General features: G+C 41.4%; 1 protein-coding gene across 1 annotated transcript in view; it reads right to left on the minus strand.

The window, feature by feature from the left end:
* Positions 1 to 24,696, minus strand: part of LOC134615461 (uncharacterized) — a 117,282-nt gene that overhangs the window by 58,612 nt on the left and 33,974 nt on the right. The window contains exons 7-8 of the mRNA XM_063459979.1: positions 23,324 to 23,388; positions 7,166 to 7,243 (exon numbers count right to left, since the gene is read on the minus strand). Of these exons, the coding sequence (XP_063316049.1) occupies positions 7,166 to 7,243; positions 23,324 to 23,388 (143 nt within the window). The remainder of the gene's footprint in view (positions 1 to 7,165; positions 7,244 to 23,323; positions 23,389 to 24,696) is intronic.

A 24,696-nucleotide genomic window follows, 5' to 3' on the forward strand; every position in this document is an offset into this window, starting at 1 on the left:
CCCCCACCCACCTGAGAGGAGTCAGGGGGCCGGCCGCATTGCACGCTGCAGCCTCGCCGGTCCGGCAGCACTGTTAATGCTGAGGGCTGAAGGGGGAGGGAGCATATCTCTACCATGCTCCCTCGCGGTTCCCACAATCCCCAGCACGGATGCTGCTGGGGATTGTGGGAACCGCGAGGGAGCATGGTAGAGAGACATGCTCCTCCCTCAGCCCTCAGCATTAGGTGTGCCGCCGGACCGGCGAGGCTGCAGCGTGCAATGCGGCCGCCTGCCGGCCGGCCCCCTCGAGGTGTGTGCCACCGGACCGGCCACCCGGTGGCACATATATTGCCAGAGCAGCCCCCAGGTGCCGCGGCCCACCGGGAAATTTCCCGGTATCCCGGTGGGCCAGTCCGGCCCTAGGCTTGGGTCCCTTTTATAAGGGCTTCCAATCCTCTCCCACTTTACCGTTGTTGGTCTGGCGAGTTACCACTCCCACCACTCCCTTTATTCACATCAACCTCTAAGGTGGGGCTTATTTTTTACAGGACTACTACATTGACGGTTCCAGCACACCACAATCAACTGGTGTTATTAAAGGGACACTCCAGGCACCCAGACCACTTCTGCCTATTGGAGTGGTCTGGGTGCCACCTCCCACTACCCTTAACCCTACAAGTGTAATTATTGCAGTTTTCATAAACTGCAATATTTACCTTGCAGGGTTAACTCCTCCTCTAGTGGCTGTCTACTAGACAGCCACTAGAGGGCACTTCCATGTGTAGAGCACACATTCTGTGTGCTATTGCGTCGTTGGATAGTACACAGTGCCAGGGTTTGCGAGAGAGCATACTTAGTCTGCACCCAGTGGAGGTGCAGACTAGAGTCACTCACCAACGGACCACCATATATCCTCACTCCAATTAATAATCACACACACTTCACACACTTCAGTAACCATATACACACACACTAACTCCCTTAAAACCACACACTGTGTCCATCATTGGCTAAACAAACAAATTATGGTATTGTTGTTTTACTCTTTTTCTTCTAAATTTCCAGTTGAAATATGTATGCATCTTATATTTGGAAACACACAGTAATTTGGGATTTGCACAGTTGTACAACATGAGCATCCCAGTGTGCATAGTTCCCATCCAAGATCTTTTAGTTGTAGGAGGGAAGCTGAAAGGAACACGATGAAAGGAAACAGACTGGGAGCTTTGGTGGTGGTGGTGGTAGCTGGTGGTTTTAGGACTTGCAATGTTCATTTTATTTTATTGCTCAACAACGTCACAAGCTAAGGAAATGCGAAGGGAAAGTGGAAAATCCTAACACATGAAAAAACTCAAGATTTGGGACGATAGCGTCTGATTTCCCTTTTCTCATTCTCAATTAATGTTCCCCGGTGCATGCAACCGCCTTAAATGGACTCAACAATGAAGAAAAGAAAGGAAGCTCAAAGGACTTCAAGGAAAAAAATGAATGCTCCAAACATGTTATTCAAAGTAAAAGTGCGTATAAAAACTGGAATTCAGCAAGAGGAAAATCACTTAATACCTCTCATGCTTCGTCAGCTATTAGTCATAACATTGACCAAAATCCATCAACGCATTTTATATATGTACAAGACAAACAAAGAGACAGTCATGTAGTTACAATGTTTTTTTAATTACCGTACTTATTTGCAGAATCTGAATTTTAAATCTGCTGCTCATTGTTTAGAAAGACATATGCTGGTGGTTATGTGTAAATGTTAAAATGTTGAGGAAATGAGACTTTCCTAATTCTATTTGTTGAGGAAATGTGTAGAAACATGCTCTATTCCAATCCTGCAAGAACAGCAGAGATCAGCTCTGTCTCAGATTGGCAGCAACCCCAAAGACCAGAATACTAAAAGGAAAAAAATGAATTAAATAAAAAAAAAAAATAGTTCCTCATTACTGTTAAAACTATTTTATCCAAATATATGATTTTTTTTTAAATAATACTCCTAATAATGTCAAATATTATAGCTGCATGCAATAAAGATAAAACCAAAGTTTGAGTTCCAGTTTACAACCAGTATACCTTTTAAATACTTACATTATACTACATGCCAAGATCCTTTCAAAGAGGTTAAAGTGACACAACAGGCACCCATTTCATTGAAGTGGTTTGGGTGAACTGTCCCCTTAACCCTGTGATGTAAACCATTGCAGTTTCAGAGGAACTGTTTTGCTAGATATCAGTACTGGGGAGAGTTCCGGGACAAGCAATCGTGTTTGTGCTAAGTATTTTTAGTTAATGGAGCACTTATTGCTAACTAATTTTACATTTTTGTTAAACTATTTTATTTTTCAACAAAAAAAACATACTGAAAAAAATATCCATATTTTGACATAATTTTTAAAAATCATAAAAGGTTCAAGATTAGGGAGAATATGCTCAATGTTGCATATTAAAAAAACGACAGCATCATTTCGTAATTGCTGATTTAGACAGCACTTTATAGGACATAAAAAAAATAGTGTTAAAAAGCATAAATAGGGGGGCGGGGCCGGACCGCCGAGCTGGACGGTCGCAAGACAGACCAGCTCCAGCAAAACCTAAGCCATTCAGCCATTAAACTACAGCTTTTGCCAAAAACTCCGGCCAGCAACGGCGGCCCTCGACGGGCAAAGTGAACTGGACCCAGGGAGAGGCTTGGTCGCTGAGTATTAGTCCCCTGGGAGAGAAATCTTCAATGCTGAAGTTGAGGCCTACTCCGGCGGTGAGTGGAGCGGACGGCCGCCGCCCCGCTATGCCGAAACAGTGTCCAGCCTGGGGCTTATGCCCTCGAGGAACCGGCTCCGTCCCCCCCCCCCTGGACCGGGGGGGGGTGATCCCGGTCCTCACCCTGAAGCCCTGACCGCTACGACTGGGACTAGGGCCTCGCAGCACTACCAGAGGCAGACTTTAAAATGGCGGAGACCACGCACCTAACTTCAAGATCTCAGTGGGAGATGCCTACCCAACAAACGCCGCATCCAACGTGGCTCAACAGCTCTAAAGGATCAGCCACCCATAAGATCCAGCCGTATACTCGCACGCTGGCACCCTACCGGGACACTTACCTCGGGTGACTCTCTTTAAGCTCTCGGCTCCGGTAAGGAGATTGAACAGCAACCAGCGGCGGGAAAAGGGGCACAGCGCGCCAAGCCTGCATTTACCTGATCGGCAGGGCACATCAGCCCCTACTCTGCACCACATCACCTTTTGGACACACCGGGTCCAAGTCCAGCGAGTCGGATGCCGCACATCACCCCATGCAGCACCTGTTATCCAGCCCACAGCAGCCACAACACGGGCAGACCACCGGACAACAGCAGGAACAAGCTGAATCGACGGAAGGCAGGACTTTACCAGACACAAGGGAACTTTTTAAACATGACCTAACCAGTCTTTACTTTCCCCAGTATAACTATGTCGAAATATTATCTGTCTTACTGTGCTAACTGCATTCATGTGTAGCTATAGGTGGATAAGGGTTGATGCTGTATCTCTCATACCTTACTTACTGCATTCGTGTGTGGCTAAGGGGCCTAAGGGGTAATGTTATATCTCTCATAACTAAGCATGTACCTAGCTAAACTAAATATACTGCCTGCATGTAACCTTATCTTGCAACTAACTACTAGAAAATGTGCAATGCCTAGCAACTACTATGTGTTATATGAAACGTCTACTTAACCAAAAAATGTGCAAGTTACTCTTATGCCACAAATATGTTCACCACTCTACGAACACTGCGCTTGTTAGAGCTGTCGTGGCTATACAAGCAATGTTGTAATCCCCTATGCACAACAAAAATAAAAAATTAAATTAAAAAAAAGCATAAATAAAGCATTAATAAAGTAGTTGGGTAATTATGTGCAATCAATTTAAAAATATAATTCGTTATGTTTCTGTGTTTTATAGGGCAAAGGTAAAAACTAAATTCCTGTCCAGACCAACCAACTATAACGGAGATATAAATATGTTACATTTTGTATATATTGTGTATTAATATTGTTTTTGTATTTTATTGTACCCTATTGTATCATGCAGTATTTTGTGGACCCGGTATTTTGTGAAAACGAGAGAAATCTCAATGTATCCTTCTTGGTAAAATATTTTATAAATAATAATATTGGTGTGGTGGAGTACTGGGTCCCAATTAAATTAATAATTTAACCTGTTATTGAACGTAACTGACAAACTCGTATGGACATGGAAAATAGCCCACTTTAATGGGAAATTTAAAGAAATAGCTAGTGGAGAAGTTTAAGCCAGCTGTTTTTATATTTAATTGGTTATCAAAATGCATATATGGTGTCTGGAGAAATCGTGTCACCCTATCTACTTTTAATATCTTCGCCTTCCCCTCTGTTTCATTTTAATGGCCTTAGCAGGAAATCTGCTAATTCTTTATTTAATTCTTCATTTCCAGCGCACCATCATCTGCAGATGAATTTATATATATATATATATATATATATATAGAGAGAGAGAGAGAGAGAGAGAGAGAGAGAGAGAGAGAGAGAGAGACAGCTGGTTCCCTCTTCACTTCTACACAAAATATAGAGCTTTCACCCAACCGTACATTAGTAAAAGATCTGAGCAATGGGTGATGGAATATCCTACTGTACAGAGATGGATTTTACTGGTATTTTCTCATATAAAAGCTTAACTCTTATTATTACTACTTTCCCATATTCATTAATCAACTACTTTTTTTTTTTTTTTTTTAAATAAAGTACAAAACAGTAAAAACGTTTCATGGTTCAGCTACTTCAATAGTTATGAATGCCCACGCTTCACCCAGAATCCTTTGTTAAGTGTCAGGATTGGAAGTAGCCGGTCAGCTATATGTGAGAATTTTCAACACTTCATGCTAGATGCATAACACAGGGTTATGAGAAAGGTCACTTTTTAATGCATCATAAAACTCTGATCGCATGCATCTAGAATGATTATCAGATGCATGGCTGTAGACTAGATTACCCGAATTTCCCTTTGGGGGACATAGTTGACTTCATTGGGTAGAGAGACCATGTTATATAGATGGAGTAAGGGTTTTGTTCTACCTTTACTTCCGGTTAAAGAGTTTACTGAACAACAGAAACGTTTGTAATGTAATCTAAATTATGTGTGTAATTTAAATAGTGTTGTACACTGTTTATAAAATTTAGAATAAAACAAAATAAAAAATAAATCAAGATGGATGTCCAAAAAATAAAAACAATTGAACACATTGTCCCTCTAATTTATGTCTTGTAAACTTTAATTGAACTACTTTCTTGGTGGGTAACCTATTATACACTGATCGGGCACAACATTAAAACCACCTGCCTAATATCATGTAGGTTCCCCTCGTGCTGCCAAAAAAGCTCTGATGTGTCAAGGCATGGACTCCACAAGACCCATAAACATTTACTATCTGGCACCAAGACATTAGCAGCAGATCCTTTAAATCCTGCAAGTTAAGAGCTGGGGCCTCCATGTATCGATTTGTTGTTCCAGCACATCCTACAGATGCTCAATTGGATTGAATTTGGAGGCCTTGAACTCTTCTCATTTCCCTTACACCAATCCTGAACTATTTTTGCAGTGTGGCAGGATGCATTATCCTGCTGAAAGAGACCACTGCCATTAGGGAACATCTTTACCATGAAGGTTGGTACTTGGTCTGCAACACTCTGTAGGTAGGTGGTAAGTGTCAAGTAACATCTACATGAATGCCAGAACCCAAGGTTTTTCAACAGAACATTGTCCAGAGCATAACACTGTCTCAGTTGACCTGCCTTCTCTTCCACAGGTAAATGATGGAAACGCACCCAGCCATCTATCTAATATAAAAGAAAACATGACTCATCAGACCAGACAACCTTCTTTCATTGCTAAATGGCCCAGTTCTGTTGCGTACATCCACAATGAAGGCACTTTCAATGGTGGATAGGGGTCATTATGGGCACTCTGACTGGTCTGCGAATATGCAGCCCCATATGCAGCAAGCTGCGATGCAGTGTTCTGTGTGTTCATGTTCATGTGTTCTGACACATTTCTACAATGACAGCATTAAATTTTTAAGCAATTTGAGCTACAGTAGATTTTCTGTAGGATCAGACAAGTTGGGCTAGCCTTTGCTTCCCACGTGCATTCAATGAGTCTTGGGTGCTCATGATCCTGATGGAGGTTCACGGGTTGTCCTTCCTTGCACAACTTTTGGTACGTATTAACCACTGCATTCCAGGAACACCTCACCAGACTTGCTGTTTTGGAGATGCTCTGACCCAGTCATCTAACCATCACTATTTGGCCATTGTCAAAGTCACTCAAATCTTTTCACTTGCCCATTTTTCCTGCTTCAAATACATGAAATTCAAGAACTGACTGTTCGCCTGCTGCCTAATACATCCCACACCTTCACAGATGCCATGATAACAACATAATCGTTTTTCACTTATTTGTCAGTGGTTTTAATGCTGTGGCTAATCAGTGTAATGTCTGAGGACTAGAGTTGACAAAGCTTTTCACCACCTCAACATGATTTGCCTGGTGCATTAATTTGTATTCCAATTTTACTGGTGAATTTTATGAATTGGTCAACAATAATAATATTGTTGTTTTTTTCTTTTTAAATTTTCATTAAATTACATAATATCTATTGTCTGAGTATTCCCATACAAATATAGATATTTGCTTGTCAATGGATTGTGACTGCCAAAGGGGGACTTCTATACGTATTGGTAATTATTAATTTTATTTTTTTATTATTTCTGTATTTTGTTTTTTAACAGAACATTTTTTTTTTATAATATGTGCTCCAGAGTTGTCTATTAAATGTTATGGAATATGGTCAATTATTACCATGAGTCCAGATAATAAATTCCATGTTTTTGTTAGTAATTGGTATACGAATTCAAGGTCTGAGGATTTAGCTATTAGTATGTTTATTTGGTCTCTCCTAATACAGGACTAAATTCTGCTATTAGTTACACTATGGCAATTGACATTAATAAGACTCTTGAATGATAGCGCACAGACAGGTCCAGACCAGGAGATAATGGTTATGTAGCCAAACCAAGCTCGTCAAAATATACAAACACAGAGAAACAATTATTAGAAATATATTTTTTCAATTGTGAAGTTAACATCTTTCTATAGTATTGTTATTTCTGACCTGTAATTTCTTTGCAGAGAACAATGCACTAGAAGGTCCATTTTTTCTGGAGGCCAGGATGAAAACAATGGCATATTCCTTTAGAAATAAATATGAAAAACAATGGTTAGAAACAAGCTGGTTCTCTTGCCAGTTAAAGCATCGTCAGCACAAGAATACCGAAGAGTAGTTGTTTTTGGCCAGTGCACTGTAGCATGTTGGTGTTACTCAAACCAATTCAGTTTGCCATTAATGCATTGATTTCAGTATTGTAATAGTTTGAATGTAGTCATTTAAATGTGCCTTTTTAATGTGTCAGCATTGAACTTGGGATTTTAATTTGGCAATCAGTTAAAACTGATAACAAATCTGGCTAGATTTATTCATATCTAGTAAGACTTTACAGGGATACTATAGGCACCAAAACAACTTTAGATATTTTAGGTTCTTGTATTGCACAGTCTGTTTAATCTAGAATGTTGTATCTCCTGCTCTGTTAGTAGCCTTCTAGAGCCCACAGGTGGCCCATGTGTGTGATTAAACATTAATTTACAGGGCAGGAGATAAAAACGTCTAAAGCAAGTTAACACCTGATTAAAAATGAAACTGTTTTGTTTTCACGAAGGCTGTGTGAGTCACAGCCAGGGGAGATGTGGTTAGGGCTGCATAAATAGAAACAAAAATGATTTAGCACCTAACTGGCAGAAAATTGAGCAGTGAGACTGCATGGACATGATCCATAACCCAAAACTGCTTTATTAGGCTAAAGTTATTTTGATGCCTATAGTATCTCTATAGTATCTCTTTAAGTAAATACGGCATTTACAAGCCACTGCTAAACATTAAAATAGAATAGGTTTGTCCTGTAGATTTTTCTCTAGTTGTTTCTCTAATTGCGTCATACCTTGATCTAAAAAAGGTTTTGAACAAGTGCCATACATCACTAAAAGTACACTGGCTTGTTTAACTTTTCTTTACGATCAACAGGTTTATGAATTATCTTTCTCACAGACTTTTTTTTCTTCTAACGATTGCTCTACCTAAATAAGGTTAAAAATATTTAGACACCATCCTAAAATAACAGTATTTGAATAGGGACCTGGTCAGAATGAGGTGTTGTTAAAGCAGGCATTTCTTAGAGACTCTCCCAGGAGTGTATATGTTGTGCTGGTGTGAGATCAATATTTAGTGTAAAGTAACATTCATGGAATCAGAAGCTTTTTTTGTCTTAGGCAGTGTAAATAGCTGTAAACATGATTTATCATTCACAAATTCTATAATTATGGCTCAAGTATTAGACTTTTTTTATATATATTGTAGTAACAACACTGGAAATGTGTGATTTCTGTAGGAAAAGCAAGTCTTATGGCTTGACTGGTGTGCAGATTTTTGTTTAACATTTCTATTAACTATCCAATGACTTCAGGTGGAAGGGGTTTTCAATCACATTTTTTTTCCCCCACCATAACTTTTTTGGGTGTTATATATATTTTGAGGCTCATACAAAGCAATATATATATATATATATTTATTTTTTTTTTTATGTTTTTTATTTGGATGATATCAACGTGCACATTGATACAGTATATGCGGTTATGTAGTTTACATTGTTATGCAATATATTGTATTAGTAGTGCAGTATTATAGTTATGCATTATATTAGTAGCGCCATCTAGTTAGCAATGCAGTATTTCTAGCAGTAAAGCAATATATTTTAACGTACATCAGTAAATGTAAATCCGTCAAGGCTTTAAAAAAAAACCTAGAATGTTTTCCTAGCACTATAGTCCTCTCTGCCCCCCATGCCCCTACCCTCCTGCAGCAAATGAAGGGCTCAAAACTGGATGTCCTCATGCAGAGTTCAGTTAAACTCTGTGAAACTGCAGGAAGCAGTCTGGGAGACAGTCACTAGAGGCAGTCTTAAGCTGCAATGAAAACATTGCAGTTCCTCTAAAACTGAAAACACTCTGCACTCTCCCAGAACATATCCCAGTCCTAACCTATAGCAAGGCTGAAACTGCAGTGTTTTACTTGGCTGGGTTACGGGGACAGAGACACTGTGCCCAGACCACTTCAATAAGATAAAGTGGTCTGAGTGCCTTTAGTGTCCCTTTAAGAATAGTGTAGGATATTAGGAAATATACTGGGAATGTGACCTAGAATAGTGATCATTTAGAAATCAGAGACACACAAAGAGGATGGAGTTGCACAAAATATGTATTTGGGGTAGGTACCAACACACAATTCATGGGTACCAAATAACGTAGGTATCAGTGAAGGATTGCCCATTGGGGAACTTGGGGAACCCAAATTTTTATGGGGAGATAAAATGTATTGACAGTAATTTAAGCCAACTTTGATTTTTTTTTTCTGTTGTTTTTTTCTTTTCTATGTATTTTATGGGTATACTTGTGTTATTCCCATCTCATTGTATTGTATGAGAATCTCTTTTTTGCACTCAGACCTGTGTATTGTATTATTATCTCTGTATTGTACCTTGCATTGTATGGATATCTCTATATTATACTTGCCTCTGATTATTGTATGGGTGTCTCTGTATTGTATGCAGCTGTATTGTATGGGGACTACCTTTGGGACTGACTACATAAGGTTAAGCGGACAGACCCCACGGGTCAGAAGATGGTGGCTACAGAGCTAATGTGCAGAGTCATATTCTGGGTGAGGAGTCTGGTGCTCCACTATCTTAAAAACTTTAACAGCTGCCACTGCTAGGTATGTTTTGCTGGTATATGAATAGGGGAAGAGAAAAAATATACTAAAAAGACCAGCACACTTTTAAAGGCACACTCCAGACCCCTAATGCACTTTAGCTTGGTGAAAAGCTTTATGTGTGAAGAGTGTGTCCCCTTGGCATTCAATCACACAGCAGGTCCTGTTACTTCCTGGTTTGGTTAGCTCAGTGGAGCTAAAGTCGAGAGGCAGCCAATTTCCCAGAGCACCTGCTTTGCAAAGATTTCTCATTGAGCTGCATTGTAAAGTCTGTGATTGGACAGCCATATAAAGTCTGGGCAGGCTTAGAAGGGGACAGGTTGCACATGCTGCAGACAATAGACCTGTAGGTTTTGCAAGCTGTATTTAGATATACTCTCAAAAATGCATCATTAAATGCACGCAAGTTTTCATTTGTGGTATATCAACTAAACTATGATTTTTTTTATTTGGGCCGTGGAGTGTCCCTTTAACTGTTTTACTTTACAGACAAACTTTCAATACCTTCAACAAATTCTACGGAGACGTAGGATTGTGCAAGTTCTCAAGACCTCGAAAGGTTTCTTTTCAAGCGTCCTGATCTATGTATAAGATTTGTAAAACTAGTATATTAGTATTAGTGTAAGACTAGTAAAATGTAATCTGATTTATTTTCTCTGGAATGCGTTGGGCATCAAGTAATTTTATTAATTTACACAAATAACTAGTATTTCATTTTTTTTTCAAATAAAAATTAGCATAACAAAAAGGTTTAGTTCAGTAGCAGTGTGTTCTTTTTTAATAAGAAACTCAACAAGAAAACTTAATAACCTAATTCTTGGCAAGATATTAAACTTACAGTTAAATTGGAAAGCACACAGAGCGCACTGTGGGTATCTGATACATGTTTTAAAATGAAAAAAAAAATGTTTTATTACAATAATCTCTATTACATCATAATGCCATAATTGAAGAGTTCAAAAGCATTTTCAGAAAAATACTGTTAAAATCAAATTTGTCTGCAATAATTCACAGAGGCATAAAACAGCAAAATCATTTAGATATTGTGTATGACTAAGTACATTTTCCGAGGGATCAGATAGATAATTCCATAACCTATAATATGTAACTGATCATTTATATTCCATCTAATGACAATTTCTTCAGTTTGATACGCGTTGCTCACTACAACTTTATCCCAAGTCAAACATGAGTAATTATATTGCCCCCTAGTGTTCATTTATGTGCACTGATTTTCTTGAGATGCATTACAATTGGACTGTGGTTTGGTTAATTCCTTTACAAAATGGCAAATATATACAGACTGCTATAGGGGTTTGGGGTAGAGAAAAACAGTTTGCTGAAATTAAGTCTGGAACAGCAAAAAAATTGAGAATGAAGTACATTTACATTTAAATAACAGAGGTCTTTAATACCACAGTTTTTTTAAAAGTACATAGGGAAACCGAGGTAACTTTTTTAAAATGTTGTTAATACATTTGGGCAGATGCATACTATAGCCATTGGTGTTGCCCAAGACTAGTGGGAGCTTGAGTGCAGGACTTATTTCTCTGAGTTTTTATTTGCTTTTTTTTGTGTGTGTGTTTTAGTGCTGATGCCAACTCTATATGTGCTCTATAAAAGGGTTAATTATTTATACATTAATGGAAATTGCCGTTACCTGCAACCTCTGTTATTTAACCCTTAACAGCAAGAAGAGTGAGAATGAAACACATTTACATTTAAATAGCAGAGTTCTTTCATACCACAGTTTTTGTTTAAACATAGGGATTTGGAATCAGACACAGGTAATTTTTTAGTTGTGTTATATATATATAAATACGTAAAAATGGCATACTCCCAATCTGCCATCACAGTGGAACACAATTGGTGTGTCTCTTGTACCTTTAAGCCTCTCCTAAGCCCCCTTGCATAACTTACCTGCATTGTGTGTCTTATGTACCCCCCTTGTGTCTCTTAAATCTTGTCTCTTACAAGTGTATTCTACCTCGAACATGTCTCAACCCCCCACTATGTTTCCTTTCTACCCCTCCCATATTTGCTTTTCTCCTTATATCTGTGCTACCCCTCTCCCCGTTATGTCTTTAACCCCGTTATGTCTTTAAGAAGAACAGACCGATACAACTGGTAGAGGACCATAGGCGTGCGCACGGGGTGTGCCGGGTGTGCCTGGGCACACCCTAATCACACCTCCGTGCTGCACTACCTTTGGGCAGACTAACATGTCGGGTCCTCGGTCTATGACCGAGGACCCGACACAGGAGGGGGCCGGCGGCGTGCACACAATGCCGCCGGGTGAGAGGCCCCTCCTGTCCGTCTGCCCTGATGGAGATCCAGCCTCAGTCTGCAGCTCCGCTGGGAGTGAGCTGCAGACTGAGGTGTCTCGCAATCTCCAGCCTGTCAGAGCGTTGCCGCGGCAACGCCCTGACTGGAGATCGCGAGACTCACCATGTGGTCTGCAGCTCACTCCCAGCGGAGCTGCAGACTGAAGAGAGAGGGCGCCCACTGGACCACCAGAGCAGGTATTTAAACCCCCCTCTGTCCCCTGTCACTCACTGCCCCCCCACCCTGCCTCTGCCCCCATACCCCTCCTAACCCCTGTCACTACCCCTTTACCCCCCTAAACCCTGTCACTACCCCCCTAACCCCTGTCACTACCCCTCTAACCCCTGTCACTACTCCCCTAACCCCTGTCACTACCCCTCTAACCCCTGTCACTACCCCTTAACCCCTGTCACTAACCCCCTAACCCCTGTCACTACCCCAACCCCTTTCACTACCCCTGTCACTACCCCTCTACCTCCCTAACCCCTGTCACTACCCCTTTAACCCCTGTCACTACCCCCTAACCCCTGTCACTACCCCCTAACCCCTGTCACTACCCCTCTAACCCCTGTCACTACCCCCTAACCCCTGTCACTACCCCCTAACCCCTGTCACTACCCCTCTAACCCCATAACCCCTGTCACTACCCAACCCCTTTCACTACCCCTGTCACTACCCCTCTACCTCCCTAACCCCTGTCACTACCCCTCTAACCCCTGTCACTACCCCTTAACCCCTGTCACTAACCCCCTAACCCCTGTCACTACCCCAACCCCTTTCACTACCCCTGTCACTACCCCTCTACCTCCCTAACCCCTGTCACTACCCCTTTAACCCCTGTCACTACCCCCTAACCCCTGTCACTACCCCCTAACCCCTGTCACTACCCCTCTAACCCCTGTCACTACCCCCTAACCCCTGTCACTATCCCCTGTCACTACCCCTCTAACCCCCTAACCCCTGTCACTACCCCCAACCCCTTTCACTACCCCTCTAACCCCTGTCACTACCCCTCTACCTCCCTAATCCCTGTCACTGCCCCCCTAACCCCTGTCACTACCCCTCTAACCCCCTAACCCCTGTCACTAACCCCTAACCCCTGTCACTAACCCCTGTCACTACCCCTCTAACCCCCTAACTCCTGTCACTACCCCCCCTAACCCCTGTCACTACCCCTCTACCCCCCTAACCCCTGTCACTACCCCTCTAACCCCCTAACCCCTGTCACTACCCCTATACCCCCCCAACCCCTGTCACTGCCCCTCTACCTCCCTAACCCATGTCACTGCCTCTCCGCCCCCCTTAACCCCTGTTACTGCCCATCCACTCCCCCAACCCCTGTCATTACCCCTCTATCCCCCTAACCCCTGTCACTACACCTCTACCATCCCTAACCCCTGTTACTACCCCTCTACGCCCTAACCCCTGTCACTAACCATCTACCCCCGCTACCTCCTGTCACTGCCCCTCCACGCCCCTACCTCCTGTCCCTCTACCCCCCACCTCCTGTCCCTCTACCCTCCCAACCCCTGTTGCTGCCCCTCCAGCCTCCTAACCCCTGTCGCCCACACAGTGCACCCCTCACAATAATACACACTGTACCCCACACACACTGAATCCCTCACAATTACACAAACTGTACCCCTTACAATTACATACACTGCACCCTTCACAATTACACCACACTGTACCCCTCGCAATCACACACACTGCACCCCTTACACGCTGCACCGCTCACAATCACACACACACTGCACCGCTCACAATCACACATACACTGCACCTACGTATATTTGTATTTGTATATATATATGTGTGTGTGTGTGTGTGTGTGTGTATGTATATGTATGTGTGTGTATATAAAAATACATACACACGCGGCGTGTGTGTTTGTGCTTTAGGGTGCACACCCTAATGCAACAGGCTGCGCACGCCTATGTAGAGGACCCTACCCATGAGCTTACAATCTAAAAGTTAAACTGGGGAGATGAGACGAGAGGTAGCAGAGGGATTTGTATGTGATAGCAGATATAATTAATAGAATAGCTGCAGCAGCTGATAGCATGTGAAGGGAATGAGGAGGTGATTGTCTATGGTTCCAAACAGCTGGAAGAGCATGCTATATAGTTAGAATGAACCAGGGTGGGTGGGTAGTGCCGAGTAAAACTAAAAGGACTTCATGCAGGGATGTATGATGACTTGGGGATAAGAAAGTGAGCTAAAACAGTTACTTTAGAGACATTTACAGCTGGGAGTGGCAAGCAGGAGGGGTAAGGGGGAGTGGGGGGGGGGTGAATGGAGCAAGCTAGCCATTTGCTATAAACAAGTAAGTATTTGGCAACCACATTTCTAACAGCCAGATTATTAATAGCTACATGTAACATCAAGTACAAAATATTACTGTAGTAAACTATATGTAAAAATGGTAGTATAATTATAGTAAAAACAATATAATATAAAAAAAATATAGACAAAGGAGGGAGGAAACTGCACGCTCAGTTTTGAATTAAAATCCCACATTTTTATGTTTGATCCTGAGGAAAGTCCTGACAAGGGACTGAAACGCTGATCTATTTTAATGCATATTGAATAAAAGTTTTAGATTTCAATTGAAGACCGAGCGTGCAGCTTCCTCCCTTCTTCGTTTGGATACTCAAGGCCCTGGCTGACACCCAGCATTTGTTGGTATACTTTAAGACTGTGTGCAAGGACTTACAGCTTTTTTATTTATATATATATATACAAGAAGTGAGGAGAGCACTCCAGAGGACTTGTTTGAAGAGCTTTATTACGTGTGGAAAATCGACGTTTCGACCCTCAGGTCTTTATCAAGATATTAAACAAAGTGCAAGTGTGCCATTATATACCATAACAAATTACAAAGTAATCACTTACCCTGAGAAAGCTGTGCGCCCCAAACCCATGTGTAAACGCTAATGGGTGATTGCAGAAACTGCCGTGGCGATCCCGTCCGTGAATGATGACGTCACAAGAAATGCGACTAGGAAAAAGCGTGATCATGTGTCTAGGTAACCAGGGAAACCAAGTGTGGGCAGACTGACGTGATGTGTACATTTACGAAACTTACAAATATTAAAGAAGTATGGGAATGGACTAAATTTATCAGTGGAGCTAGGTGCTAAATTGGACATGTGCTGTCTGAATGAAGTGGGGCTCCTGATAGTACAAAAGCCTTAAAGACGGCATAATGTATATAGATGAAATAGATAGCGATGTACTGAACAAAGTTAGTATACTTATGAATAGTTGGTCGCAGAGGGCATGAGCAGGAAGGTGAAGATAGGGAATGCTCACAGCCAAGATGGCCAGCCGCACAATTTGAGAGCTCCAGCAACCGCGGACGAAAACTTGAAAATACCGACTGACACTATAATATAAACGGCGCCCGGTGACCGGGAACAGTCACAGAACGGCAGTGGGAACACAATGATACCATCCCGGCACCGACACAACGCGGACAAGCCTCACACTACCATGCGGCCTACACCGGAGCAAAGCCTGCAGCCTGAAGTTGGCGGCCGATATACCGGCCAGGGGCTCACGCCTAAACGAGAACCAGCCCTGCCACCCCCCCCTGTGGACCGGCGGGGGACATCCCGGTCCTCGCTGGGGACGACTACCCCCACAATCATACCTGCACAAGCGACCCAGTCGTCAAACGGACGAAAACTGCAGGATCCAGCTAAAATGGCGGCGCGGACGCGACCTGGGGCCAAGCACCCATGCACCGCACCAAAGCACACAGGGGACTTCCTAAACTTAATATGCTCCTACCTCTGGGCAAAGTTCAAAGCCAGAAGGCAGCCTCATCGGATGGCAATGAGGGAAATGGTGGCGTGGATCCGCCCGGCCACGCGACGCACCCTGCAATGGCATCCCCCTCGCAAACACAGAGCGACATCCAAAACCAAGCGGCACCAAAGCTCACGCAAGAGGCGGGAAACAAAGCCGGATCCCTCGATTGCCACAATTCATCGTCCCGGGCCCCGAGACAGGCTCGGATATACACCTCGCACAGCGGTCCCAGAAACAGAGGACTGGCACAGCACAAGCCTGCACGCTACCATCCACAAAGCCCACGACTACGCAAACCAAAAAGCAGCGAGACAACACCCAGGGAGACAAAACCGGCGGAGAGCCCCTTCACGACCCACTGGGGAAAAGCGGGGACCCCCGTGTGTGCTCGGGACCCAGAAGAACTGCCCGACAGAGCGTCAGCGCTTCCCAATGTCAGGGATCGGCTGAACTTTAACCGAACTTACCCGCTCGTGCCAGAGCTTTGCAAACAGATATGTATTTTACTATACGCACATAGCTGAAGCACCAAATGCACAGCGGGCAGGTCCATAAACGTTATTCACTGTTTAACATAGTCCATACTGGTTAATTCACCTAGCACAGAGATATCGAGTCAGTCCCTACTTCATACATATATCTACCGAAATTGTGTACATTTGCAATAATCTTGTTAATTTCTTCTCTACTCGCCTTCCACTGATTCAATACCTACTAATACCTCAACTGAGCAGTTTACCCTTAGGTGCATTACAAATCTGTATATGTTATGTCTCTCATGCCTGTATGTTAACCGTATACTATGTTTAATACGCCCCTAAGGCCAACTTTGTTCGTGGATATTTTTAGTTAATCACCTTGCTAACCGAACCACTGTTTAACTACTAAAGCGATGACATACACTATAACTTTTCGCCCTAAGCTACCGTTACCTAGCGATAAGTAACATAACGTTTATCACATAATTTACTTAGTCACCTAAAGCGCAGCTAGCTATATCCTGAAGCATATTATACTGCATAAGCGATGCCTAATAATCTGTTACCTTCATATAATTTGTATTCTCAATCTACGTTTGAACCTGTTTGATATGTAACATAAAACAAAAAAGTGCTTTGTCTATCTAATACCCACTGTAACAAATGTTTAGCAATCTACGTATGGAATGCCGTTGGGGTACCATATGTAAACCTGTAACCATTCTAAGCACTGCAAAAATAAAGAATTTAAAAAAAAGATAGGGAATGCTAAGATATATGAGAGTAGAAGTGATGGGTCGTGTAGGTACAAAAAGTGTACAGAGGGAGTGTGTATGAAACGTGACCAACCAGAGAAACAAAAAAAACGATAAAAGTGAGAACCGGTGAAAAGTGACCCTAAGATCCAGTGTGTATGTATGAAAATATGTACACAAGATAATGAAAAAGAGTAGTGGCATGCATGTGGTCGTGCATCAGATGGGCACAAGGATAGGGATAACTAGTGGATGTGGATAAGAGAGTGAATAGAGCCCAGAGCGCGACCGTAGACTTGGTATAGACTATGCCCAAATATGTGCAGATAGTTGCATGCAGATAGACAGGATCAAGTCCAAAAGTACCTAGATGGCGTGTAACAACGCCTAAAATGGTAAAAATCCTCATAATGCAGGAATTAAGCAGAAGAATGAACAGGTGGACCTTCTTGGTCAAAAACATAATAAGGAAAAACATCATAGTAAGCAGATAAATATAAATAAAATTAAAATAAAAATAAAAATAAAAATGAAAATAAAAATAAAAATAAAAATAAAAATAAAAAATGATAACAATATTGCCGACGGCCAAAATAGAGGTGTCCAAGTATTGGTAGTCCTGACACTTTATGGGTTTTTTGAAAAAATTCCAAGAGAATGCAAAAGGAGTCAGCGAGTATCCAAGAAAGCATGGAGGGAAACGTATTCATTCAGACCCCTGGGGTATAAGGTGTCCAGTGTCTTGATCCAATAGGCCTCCCGTTGGAGCAGGATCCTAGAACGATCACCCCCCCTGGACAGGGGGGGGATGTGATCAATGGCTATGAATTTGAGCGTGGGTAAACGGCGGTTCATCTCCAAGAAATGCTTGGCCACCGGTTTGTCTGTCTTGCTGTCCCTAAAGGCCGTCATGATGCCTGAACGGTGGCCCCGCATTCTGTCTCGTAGTGTGAGGTCAGTTTTACCCACGTAGTATAGTCCACAGGGACACGATATTAAGTATACTACGTGGGTGGTGAGACAGGTGATGTGGTGTTTAATAGGGTAACGTTTCCCTGAGTGTGGATGGGCAAACGAAGAACCTGTGAGCATGTGGCCACACGTGACACAGTTGGTGCATTTAAAGCAGCCTGTTTTACTGTGCGTTTTTAGTGTCCCGTATTGTTCAGGGTAGTCATTGTGGACCAAAATGTCCCTGAGGTTCCGATTCCGTTTGAAGGCAATGCGGGGGGGATGTACAAAGGCAGAGTGAAGTGTAGGATCGGTGGATAATAATCGGTGGATCTCACAGAGCCTGTGAGATCCACTACAAACCTGGTTCACTACCCAGGACGCCGTCTGACAAACCCAGGATCGTTACACTACCCCTGTTATATCACACGGCTAGTGATCAAATTGCCAAGGCTATCCGCAGGAGATGGGACCTATTATCCACCGATCCTTCACTTCACTCTGCCTTTGTACATCCCCCCCGCATTGCCTTCAAACGGAATTGGAACCTCAGGGACATTTTGGTCCACAATGACTACCCTGAACAATACGGGACACTAAAAACGCACAGTAAAACAGGCTGCTTTAAATGCACCAACTGTGTCACGTGTGGCCACATGCTCACAGGTTCTTCGTTTGCCCATCCACACTCAGGGAAACGTTACCCTATTAAACACCACATCACCTGTCTCACCACCCACGTAGTATACTTAATATCGTGTCCCTGTGGACTATACTACGTGGGTAAAACTGACCTCACACTACGAGACAGAATGCGGGGCCACCGTTCAGGCATCATGACGGCCTTTAGGGACAGCAAGACAGACAAACCGGTGGCCAAGCATTTCTTGGAGATGAACCGCCGTTTACCCACGCTCAAATTCATAGCCATTGATCACATCCCCCCCCTGTCCAGGGGGGGTGATCGTTCTAGGATCCTGCTCCAACGGGAGGCCTATTGGATCAAGACACTGGACACCTTATACCCCAGGGGTCTGAATGAATACGTTTCCCTCCATGCTTTCTTGGATACTCGCTGACTCCTTTTGCATTCTCTTGGAATTTTTTCAAAAAACCCATAAAGTGTCAGGACTACCAATACTTGGACACCTCTATTTTGGCCGTCGGCAATATTGTTATCATTTTTTACTTTTATTTTTATTTTCATTTTTATTTTTATTTTTATTTTTATTTTAATTTTATTTATATTTATCTGCTTACTATGATGTTTTTCCTTATTATGTTTTTGACCAAGAAGGTCTACCTGTTCATTCTTCTGCTTAATTCCTGCATTATGAGGATTTTTACCATTTTAGGCGTTGTTACACGCCATCTAGGTACTTTTGTACTTGATCCTGTCTATCTGCATGCAACTATCTGCACATATTTGGGCATAGTCTATACCAAGTCTACGGTCGCGCTCTGGGCTCTATTCACTCTCTTATCCACATCCACTAGTTATCCCTATCCTTGTGCCCATCTGATGCACGACCACATGCATGCCACTACTCTTTTTCATTATCTTGTGTACATATTTTCATACATACACACTGGATCTTAGGGTCACTTTTCACCGGTTCTCACTTTTATCGTTTTTTTTTTGTTTCTCTGGTTGGTCACGTTTCATACACACTCCCTCTGTACACTTTTTGTGCCTACACGACCCATCACTTCTACTCTCATATATCTTAGCATTCCCTATCTTCACCTTCCTGCTCATGCCCTCTGCGACCAACTATTCATAAGTATACTAACTTTGTTCAGTACATCGCTATCTATTTCATCTATATACATTATGCCGTCTTTAAGGCTTTTGTACTATCAGGAGCCCCACTTCATTCAGACAGCACATGTCCAATTTAGCACCTAGCTCCACTGATAAATTTAGTCCATTCCCATACTTCTTTAATATTTGTAAGTTTCGTAAATGTACACATCACGTCAGTCTGCCCACACTTGGTTTCCCTGGTTACCTAGACACATGATCACGCTTTTTCCTAGTCGCATTTCTTGTGACGTCATCATTCACGGACGGGATCGCCACGGCAGTTTCTGCAATCACCCATTAGCGTTTACACATGGGTTTGGGGCGCACAGCTTTCTCAGGGTAAGTGATTACTTTGTAATTTGTTATGGTATATAATGGCACACTTGCACTTTGTTTAATATCTTGATAAAGACCTGAGGGTCGAAACGTCGATTTTCCACACGTAATAAAGCTCTTCAAACAAGTCCTCTGGAGTGCTCTCCTCACTTCTTGTATACATACCTCCGCTTGCAGCACCGAGGCTTTTTTTGGGATCCACTTAAAGGTAGAGTGCCAGATTTTGAACATTTTGTCTATATATATATATATATATATATATATATATATATATATATATATATATATATATAATACATAGATAAGTAAAAAAAAAATTGAAATTTAAAAATAATATATATAAATAAAAATGATATATACATGTGTAATTTTGTTCTGTTTTTGATATTAATATGTTTATATTTATGTATATATTTCTCTCTCTCTCTCTCTCTCTCTCTCTCTCTATATATATATATATATATATATATAGTATCAGGGGCTGAATGAATCAACATTCTAATTATTCACTGCATATATTTGCAGTCATAACTCAAGTGAAGCCAATATAATTTGTGATGCTTGCACTCCTGGATTCGAATATGGATGCCCGGTGCTGGTCAGGCACAAAATACAGAAAAGGTTGAAAATGACCGCACTCCAAGGACTTCATTAACGTAGTAATAAAATATAACTTTTAATTTATGATATTAAAAAATATCGACGTTTCAGCACTAGTACATGGGCTTTAATCAGGATGGCCATAAAAATGTATTTTATTACTACTTTAATGGAGTAGATGTTTTACATATAAATATTTGATATGTAATGAAAGCCCTGTTTCTCTTAAACAAAATTATATATAATAAGTGTGGGTGCATTTATTATGAAAGAGGGGGATTATGGTTAAACAAACACATAGCGCAAATTCAAGGTTTTGTTAACGTTTTGTTTTGATCTGAACTTGTGCAACTGCCTCAGTCCTTATGGGGTTAATCATACACAGTTTGTGGATAAAACAGACTGCAAACGCCCTCTTGTGGCAGTTTTTGAAATTCAAACAGTACTGATTAACACTCAATATGTGCTGTATTGAATTGAATGGAGTGAATTTGGAGAAATCCAGACCTATGTACTGGAGATAAGTTGCTAATTTAATTCATCCTCCAAACTGAGAATGAAGGTCTACCTAGAATTAGAGCAAATTGAAATATTCTCTGAAAAGACCCAAATTCACCCTAAATAACTGTCAGGGCACCTGTTCTCTCTACCCAGGCTGGGACTTAGACTGTGGATCTCCTCCAACAGGAGGGGAACCATGCTCTGCCTCCTTCCCTTTATCTCATCGGTTTTGACACCGGGCGATGTGACCCCGCCCCTTTTTATGGCACGGCGTGAGCACGCCGCCGTCATGGCATCAATGATATCATTGCCCAACTAAACATTAGAAATCAAAAGTTTTGGGAGCGTGACTATCTTTTAAAGAGCCACACTATAAAAGCTTTGAACCATTGCCCTGTTGTGGTTCAAAGTTACTTTGTCCCCTCTAGTGCGCTTTCTGGTTTGATATATTTGGTATTCTGACCTTGGCTCTGGTTTGACTACTCTGTTTTCCTTCCCTGTGACTCGGCTTGTACTTACCACTTTGCCTGTTTTCTGGCTTCCTTGACCTCGGCTCGTCCCTGACTATTTTCTGTCCTTTCTAACGTTAGTCTGGTCCGGTATACGTTTTCTCATTTGCACTCTGCGTATTGGATCCCTGTGTTGTTCCTGACAATAACACCAAATGTGCCCCTTATAGCTTAAACACTGGTTCCTAGCTACTACAAGACTACTAAAATAATTAATAGAATGTAATGGTCCAACATAGATGCAATGGTTCAACATACACCCTAACATCATGGCAGTACATAGGTAAATAAAAGAACCTAGCGGTTGAGTGGCATATATAATGGTTGCAGCTGATGCCCATGATTAATTATCCCATGTAAACATTTCTACAGATGAAATAATTTCCGGTTTTGAGTTAGAACAATCTCCTCAAATTAGGAATTAAAGGGAGACTTCACGCTCAACAACTTCTTTAGTTTGCTTGAACAAGGCACATAGTTACATAGTTACATAGCTGAAAAGAGACTTGCGTCCATCAAGTTCAGCCTTCCTCACGATTGCACTGTCACTGCCATCATTACATTTTCTTTATTTTTATGTCAATCCTTGGAATTCTGGAAATCTGTACTTATCACACCACTTAATCTATCTTTCTCGAATTTAAAGGATCACTATAGGGTCAGGAACACAAACATGTATCCCTTACCCTGTAGTGTTAACACCACCATCTAGCCCCCCCACACCCTCCCCCCCAACCCCCCCCGGCCCCTCATGCCTCCATAAATCTGGCAACATCTTACTGTATTCAAGCCAGAAACTGTAGATCTGCATGCTGTTTGCCTAAAATAAAAAGCAATGTGCTGACATCACCAGAAGTGGTAGCCTGATCCAATCACAATGCTTTCCCATAGGATTGGCTGAGACTAACAGCCCTGGCCAATCAGCATCTCCTCATAGAGAAGAATTGAATCAATGAGGGAGGAGACACTGAATGTTTGGATGCATTTTAGGCAGCCATGACCCAGGAAGGATCTCTAACAGCTATCCGAGTGGCCAGTGAAGTTATCACTAGGCTGTAATGTAAACACTGCATTTTTTCTGAAAAGACAGTGTTGACAGCGAAAAGCCTGAAGGTAATGATTCTACTCACCAGAACAAATTCCATAAACTGTTGTTCTTCTGGTGACTATAGTGTCCCTTTAAGCCCTGCTTACAACCTACACTTGATATCCTTCTGTATCTATCTCTGTCTCCTACCAGCTAGCAGTAATGTAAAGTACCCTCCATGTCATTTAAAATTCTTTGTTTAGATATTTATTTTTGAGTGTAACACAAATAAATGACATTAAAGTGTCACGTCGGAACAGACAGTAATGATAGCAAAAAATACCTTAGGAAAGAACAAAGACTGGAATGTTGCTCCCGCACCTTTGCTGCAAGGATTTCATTAAACACCTGGGAGAAAAAAATCATCTCAGTAATCATATTTCAAAATATTGTCTGCAGTTCATAAAACACACGATGCACTTTGTTTTAGCATTAATTATGAATTGGTTGAGGTAAGTATTAGTGGACACAGCAGTCCAGGACACATTGTTCCTAAAATAAATCTCCTGCTGATAATACTTGATTTTATACTAATTAACAACGTACTTATTTAAAGGGACAGTAATGATAACAATCATATATCTATTTATTATATTCAATAAATTAAATGAAAAAGTATTAATTTCTTCAAGACAGAAATGCTAAGTGTTTTGGGCGTAATCCTGGAGATACCATAAAGACAATTTGTAGCAGGAAGGTGAAATCCCATTGTACAGCGCTACGGAATTTGTTGGCGCTATATAAATGATAATAAAATAATAATAATAATTGTACACTGGACCACTCGATTTTATTCCATACACTATAATGTTATTTAATGGGAGCATAATGTGGGCTACAGTATTAAAATATTGACATATATAAAACTGCTTCAGCAATGTTTAAATTAAAGACATGGCCGTTTTAGTTTTCAGACTTACATTTTGACAGACTGGTTTACCTAGCTCACCTCTCATCTACAGCAATTTATTAGCCCAATGATATAGATCAACAGATAAAATACAGAACAGTCTAAAGGTAAAATATCAAGGAAGTGTTGATGGGACATTTTTACATTTTGCATGCAGCCACTATTTGAATTTTTTTATTTCAACTTTATTTTGCAAGTGCACACAAACTTTGCAATATAGGTGTGAATTTCAAATACAATAGCACATTTGATATTGAAGCGCTGCGGAATTTGATGGCGCTACATCAATAACATAATAATAATAATAATAATAATAAGTACAATGCCACCACTCGGATACTTTTGAACAACTATTTTACCATGTTCACAGCTGTCATAGTACTGCAGAGCAGTTAGTGACACTTTAGCTGACCATCGCAAATTTACCAAATTCAACACTTTAAAGGACCTGACATTCTCATAAATAACCAATAGCCCAAAATAGTGCTGTTTTTGTGCATGAGCAGAATTAACCACAATTTGAAATGACAATGCATACAAATAACATCAACCAATAATTCCTTGTTAACTAATTACAGCCAATTAAAGGACAAATAAGCACTGTAAACCGTAACTAGCAAAATCAATAACATCGTAAAAAACACTATCCTTTAAGAGGTGCCTTCAAGAAATTCACACATTGCAATGTCCATATGTAGCATAATTGGTCGGTTACAAGTTCGTCATCAATTAGCATCATTAGTGCA

This window comes from Pelobates fuscus, chromosome 6 (genome assembly GCF_036172605.1).
Source record: "Pelobates fuscus isolate aPelFus1 chromosome 6, aPelFus1.pri, whole genome shotgun sequence".
Lineage (NCBI taxonomy): Eukaryota > Metazoa > Chordata > Amphibia > Anura > Pelobatidae > Pelobates > Pelobates fuscus.